The sequence below is a fragment of the Syngnathoides biaculeatus genome, chromosome 12, assembly GCF_019802595.1.
Source record: "Syngnathoides biaculeatus isolate LvHL_M chromosome 12, ASM1980259v1, whole genome shotgun sequence".
Lineage (NCBI taxonomy): Eukaryota > Metazoa > Chordata > Actinopteri > Syngnathiformes > Syngnathidae > Syngnathoides > Syngnathoides biaculeatus.
In genome coordinates, this window is record NC_084651.1 from 7,011,646 (window position 1) to 7,017,669 (window position 6,024).

The following is a 6,024-nucleotide window of genomic DNA, read 5'->3' on the forward strand; positions in this document are numbered from 1 at the left end:
AGCAGGCCGCGGAGACCACATTTTGCCACAGCGTGGGCGAGCGAGTATTTGTCGTAAAGCAGGTGAGCCGCGGCGGCAGCCTACGCTCGCTCGGGCCTCGTCGCCAACCTTGCGTTCTGAAAGGCTGCGCCATTTGTCACTTTTGCAACAGGGCCCGTACGTCTTGATCACGCCGCCCCTGCCCCGGCGCCATCCTTCACGCTGAATTAAGACCGGCACCACTCTGAGCTGCCTGGGGCTTGTTTACTTATCGATGTTTCATATTGATCTTCTAACTCGTACGTGATTTTTAATCAAGTCATATATCCATGATTTCATTTTTTCCATGCTCTTCTCCATTATTCACCGCAAATGTCTTTTACTCACGGTTTTATTGGCGTTTGGTGCCATTTCGGTGCTGAAGCAAGTTGAGGAAACAAAGTCGTCCTTTCATTCCTCTTTTGGCATCTTCAGAAGATTACAGTAAAGTATAAAACTTTATGCGGGTTATCAGTTACTGGCAAATTTTCACTATTAGCAGCACGTTTCAACGAAATGATAAAACAAAACAAAAAATCAGTCAACAGTTGTTTATCAAGAGGGGATAATTTCCAGACCCACCCGCAAAAGTGGGACATCTTGAAATTTTTAATCATCATAATGATTCTCCCTCAGACACTTTCAAAACGCAAGATAGATTATAAGCATTAAATGTATCGAAAAATATTGTCTGCATGGCGGCGTCCGTGTACGTGCCTTTAAGAGGCGGGGCCTGCCGGGGCGGGACGCGTCTGGGTGCGAACGGTGGCACACAGCAGCACGATCGCTCTGGTTTTTGTTTTACAGAATTTTAAATATTAAAAAAATTAACTTTACAACAATTTGGTCAACTTAAGCGTTGTATTTCCAGAGCGACTTCAAAAATGGAATTTCTCACGTAGATTTTGTCCAATTACTCCCAAATTTCTATTTTAAGCGCCGCTCAATTGCAAAGAATTTGACTTTCGGTCATCGCGTGTCCCTTCGGGATTCTGGTAGTACTTCACCAAATGTCTCGGTCACCCGCAGGACTTCGACAAGCCCAGCCCGCCCCAGAAGCCGCTCCCCGCCGACCCGCTGGGCCGAAAAGCTCGCCTGGGGCTTCCTGCCCCCGGGAGAGGACCCCTCCCCATCCCGATCCCCACTGTGCCCAAGCCGCCGCCCGCCATCCCCTTACCCAGCAGGTCAGTTCGGAATTCATGATTTTTATTTTATTTGACGCCGTTATTTATTATTTCGGCAGTTCTTGAACTTTTTACTTAAGTACCACCTTAAAAATTAATATTTAACACTCCAAGTTAATGTAGGGAAATGAAAAAGCTCTACTGAAATAATGATTCAGTTACAGGTTTTAGCTCATAGATTATATGAAATATGTTCCTCAATAAATGTTTAACATTTTTATCATATGGTCAAATGCATGTACTGTATGGAAAAAAAAGTTAAATACAACCAAACTGTAATTATATATTAAACTGGCATGAATTTAAAAAATTGATGAGTAGCTGTAACAGTATACACAGTTTAAATCAATATAATAGTTTGGGATTTATTTGAATAAGTTTTAATATTTCGTTTTGACTTTGGATTTTTCAAAATCAGTTTTATTTTACTGACTGGGTTTGCAATTTTTTCTTCATGTTTAGTTTTAGTTTAGTTTTTATCATATTGAGTTTGTTTTATAATGTGATGTTTGTTTTTTTATGTATAAAAAGATGGCATAAAATATTGAGTAAATAAAAACTCGGTGAAATATACCTCTTTTATTTTTAGTCCATGAGATCAAGTGAAAAAACATCAATTTCTGAGCTACTTATCCTCACAAGGGTCGCAACAAATTGAATACAATAAAAAAATGACTTCAAATCAATTCAAAAAGCTTATGAATGAAACGGGCATGAAAATACATATTTGTTGTAGTTACAGTAGTTGATTTGTTTTGCGAATGGAAAATAGTTTGAATTAGTTTTTCTTTTAAAGCTCGTTTTTGTTTTTATTATTTATTATTACATTTTTTTTTTCAATTCCAAATTTTGGCATTTCATTTGTTTTCATTAACTAAAATAACTTTGTTTTGAACATATACAGTGTTGATACATGATAACCTCAACACTTGTGAGGATAAGTGGCTTGGAAAATGGACTGGAATGATAAGTCAACACACCCCTGTTTGATTTCCAGGTTGAACAATAAGAAAGAGAAAGACCAAGATTCCAAAATTTTTGTTATAGCCAACTCAAGAATAGAATATTAGTTGAAATTATTATTTGATTTATGTTTGGCACAATCTTTGATCTAACGAAGCCTGGATTTGTGCTCTCGGTTTCAGACCCGCACCCGTGTTGCCCTACAGACCACCAAAGACCCCCAAAGACTGCTGAGCACATTTCCCAGACTGAGGGAGTCTCTCGCTCTTTTTTTTTTTTTTTTTTTTTTAATTTTAAAATTTGCACTAATTCATCACCGAGGCTCAGCTGGACTGGTCGTCTGGCCACCAAGTACGAAAAAGAGCGGCGGATCGTTTGCTTGTGACACTTTTTTGGGACATTTGAAAGCAAAAATCAAAAACAAAAAAAGACGCCGGAGTCACGTCGGTGGTGCTTTCTTACTTAAAGGTGCTCTATCTTGTCCTCGCTCAGGTACCAACGGACTATTTATTATTTTATTTGTGCGCAAAAACCAGGAAGGTTGGACGTTTATGTAGAAGTTGTTTTATACATTTAGGAAGCAAAATGTCATGTTTTGTTACATCAAGATGCAACGACAAAAGGGAACCAAGGGAGTGACGTGAACAAAATCTGTTGGTTCTGTGCAAAAAAAAAAAACAACAAAAAAACATGCCAAATCATGGACTGGTTGCTTTTAAAAAAAAAAAAAAAGATGAAGATATTGGATCATCTACATGGTGAATTTATTTTTAGGCACAAACTTACAAACACATAAAGCCACGGATTATTTTTGGCATTTACAGCCAAGCGTGATGATGTCATCGGCACATTTTTTTTTCTGCCCAGCAAAATGTTCTTTTTTGTGTGTGTGTGTGTGTGTGTGTGGTGTGTGTGTGGTGTGTGTGTGTGTGTGTGTGTGTGTGTGTGTGTCTGGAGCATTTTTTTGTACAATGTCGTGAATTATTGTGAAAACGTTGCTGTTGTGCTTTCTCACAATTTTTTTTTTTTTTTTTTTGTCGTCAGCCTCCCTTTTTAGCATCAGCGTTTTCTCCGACACGCGCGAGTTCGGCAAGGTCGCAGTGCAATACTTGTTCCACTTGATGCCGTTTGTACTACATCCTAAATGTATCGTTTTCTTTACATAAAGGCAACAAAAGCCATGTAGAACCACTGATGGACTGTTTAGCTTCTTTTTTTTTGGGGGGGTAGAGAGGGGAAGAAAAAAAAAATAGTTTTGCTTTTTAATACATGCTATTTATTTGCCACGTGGGAAGTCAGCCATTTTTGGTGAGTTCCAATGCCCTTGGTATAAGGCAAAGACAACCACGTGACTACTTCCAACCAATCAGCAAAGAGATACACGATCATAAAATCCTTTGTGACTGGCTTTAAGTCTCCCAGTTAAAATGATATTTACGGTTTAATATACTGTGTACTGTATACGGAATGTGATGAGCTATTGGAGCTATTCTGTCCCACAGTGCCACCTTCTGCAAAAAGTGAGTTATTACAAATCTCATAACAAAAAAAAAAAAAAAAAGCTATCATTAATGTTTGAATGCGAAATCATGAGGGATGACATCACACATGAAAGAAATGTCGCAAAAGAACATTTCTATTTGGGTATCTGCAACATGTACGCAATAATTACGTCTATAAACCAAAACAAAAAAACCGTCCTTTAACCTTCTATTACCGGGGAACCGAATAGCAAAACACTTCTGTAGCATTTAATCATATTTCATATTGTATTTCATTTAATTGATATACGGGGGAGTCCCAGCGCAAGGCCAAAATATTCCTTTAACTCTGCCTCAAAGTCAAACGTTGCAGGTTTTCCACCCGACGATCCGAACAAGCGCCGCCCCAATTCAGCCGATCGGCGCGACAGGTGAGAACTTGGCAAAGTTGACGAAAAATGTCCTCAAACACACACCTGTCAATAAATGCCTCCTCCATATTAATCCCCCCCCCCCCCTAATGTTGGTATTGCTGATAATCTGAGATTATACGCGTTATTGTTCACATGCATCATTTCAACTGTTTGCTAGCCAAAACAGCAGCACCGACACGCGCAGTCTTTCAGTGTGTGTTCATGAGTTTGGTATTTGTGCTGCCTACTGTACCTTCTTCTTCTTCCCTCACCACATCCATCAACCTTTTCTTTGGTCTTCCTCTCACTCGTTTGGCCGGCAGCTCCATCCTCAGCACCCTTCGACCAATATCCTCACTCTCTCGCCTCTGGACACGTCCAAACCATTGAAGTCTGCTCTCTCGAACCTCGTCTCCAAAACATCCAACTTTGGCTGTAAATCCCTACATTCAGTTGTAGGCTCTGTGCCTTCCTCTTTTTCTTCTTAATACGAATCCAGTTTCCTCCTCTTCTTTGTCTTCTTGTCTTTGTCTGCCTACTGTACCTATAATTTTTTATGATTATTTTTATTCAAAAGATGCGTTCTCCCCTTTGCTCTGATGAACTCCCCCACAGTGGCAGTTGTCATGTGCTATATGAGTAAACGTGAAAAAATGTGAAAAATCTGAATGAAGGTTGTTTCGTTCTCCCCCCCCCCCCCCAACCCCCTCCTTGGAGGGAAGTCTCTCTGCATTTTTCCTGAGGACAGACAGCTTCCGGAGGACATTCGTCCGCACGTGGTTTCCACGCTGCTGTTTTCGAAATGGATGGAGACGCATGGCCGCCTTTCATCGACGAGCCAGGTACGGAGCACGGAAAAGTTCCACGTACGTTGCGACCGTTTTGGGACGATGGACGATTTAATAAAGCACGGTGGATCAGCTGGTAAAACATTGGCCTCACAGTTCTGAGGACCTGGGTTCGATTCCGGCCACGCCTGTGTTGAGTTTGCATGTTCTCCCCGTGCCTGCGTGGGTTTTCTCCGGGCACTCCGGTTTCCTCCCACATTACAAAGACATGCAACACTAATTGGGCACTCAAAATTGTCCGTAGGTGTGATTGTGAGTGCGACTGTTTTGTCTCTACGTGCCCTGCGATTGGCTGGGTACCAGTTGAGGGTGTACCCCGCCTCCTGCCCGTTGACAGTTGGGATCGGCTCCAGCGCTCCCCGCGACCCTTGTGAGGATAGGCGGCAAAGAAGATGGATAAATTTGTTAACCGGCGCGCAACAACACTGAGCCTCCCATTAGCTGATCACTGCATGCTCGAGCACCCGTGGGAGCATCCAAGGTAAAACTGTCATGGCAAATACGTTTACAATGCAGATGGATGAGAAAATCCCTTTTTTAAATTTAATTTTTTTTTTCAATCATAGCAAATGAAATGTTGAGTTGTGATGTGTGCCAGATGTAGTCCAGGATTTAAAAAAAAAAAAAAATCTAAATCTGCGGCTGCCTTTTTTTGTGTGTCTCCGCCAGGAGGTAATAGAGGATTACAGTGTGCACATCCTAAAAAAAAAAAAGAAAAAAAAGGATAATCACAAGCATTTGTTGTTTATTTTTATGAAGGGGGGGGATCGACTTGGGTTGTATACAAAGCAAGAAAACAGTTCAGTACTGGTATCTGATATGCACATTTTTACTTCTGTTGAAATGAATTGCAATGACAAATCATTTGTGATTAGATTATAATTATTATTTGTGAGGTGATGTATAAAAATTCAAATTCTCACGCCGATTGCATCTGCTATTCTTGACAACCTGCCCCACCCAATAAAATCAAACAAAAACGCTCCTCAAAAAAAAAAAAAAAAAAAAAACGAACACATTTATTTTGATTTAATACTTTTTTTTTTATTCCTCAATTGATGAAGTCATAATTAACCAAGCAGGAAAATCGAATTTGAAATTACATTTGATGGACGGA

At 40.3% G+C, this 6,024-nt stretch overlaps 1 protein-coding gene across 2 annotated transcripts in view; it reads left to right on the top strand.

Annotated features, from left to right (window-relative positions):
- Window positions 1–3,065, top strand: part of adam12b (ADAM metallopeptidase domain 12b) — a 63,422-nt gene extending 60,357 nt beyond the window's left edge. For both annotated transcript variants that reach the window (XM_061837287.1, XM_061837286.1), the window contains exons 22-23: window positions 1,048–1,202; window positions 2,348–3,065. In XM_061837287.1, coding sequence (XP_061693271.1) covers window positions 1,048–1,202; window positions 2,348–2,399 — 207 coding nt within the window. In that variant the 3' untranslated portion in view covers window positions 2,400–3,065. The remainder of the gene's footprint in view (window positions 1–1,047; window positions 1,203–2,347) is intronic.
- The last annotated feature ends 2,959 nt before the right edge of the window (window positions 3,066–6,024 follow it).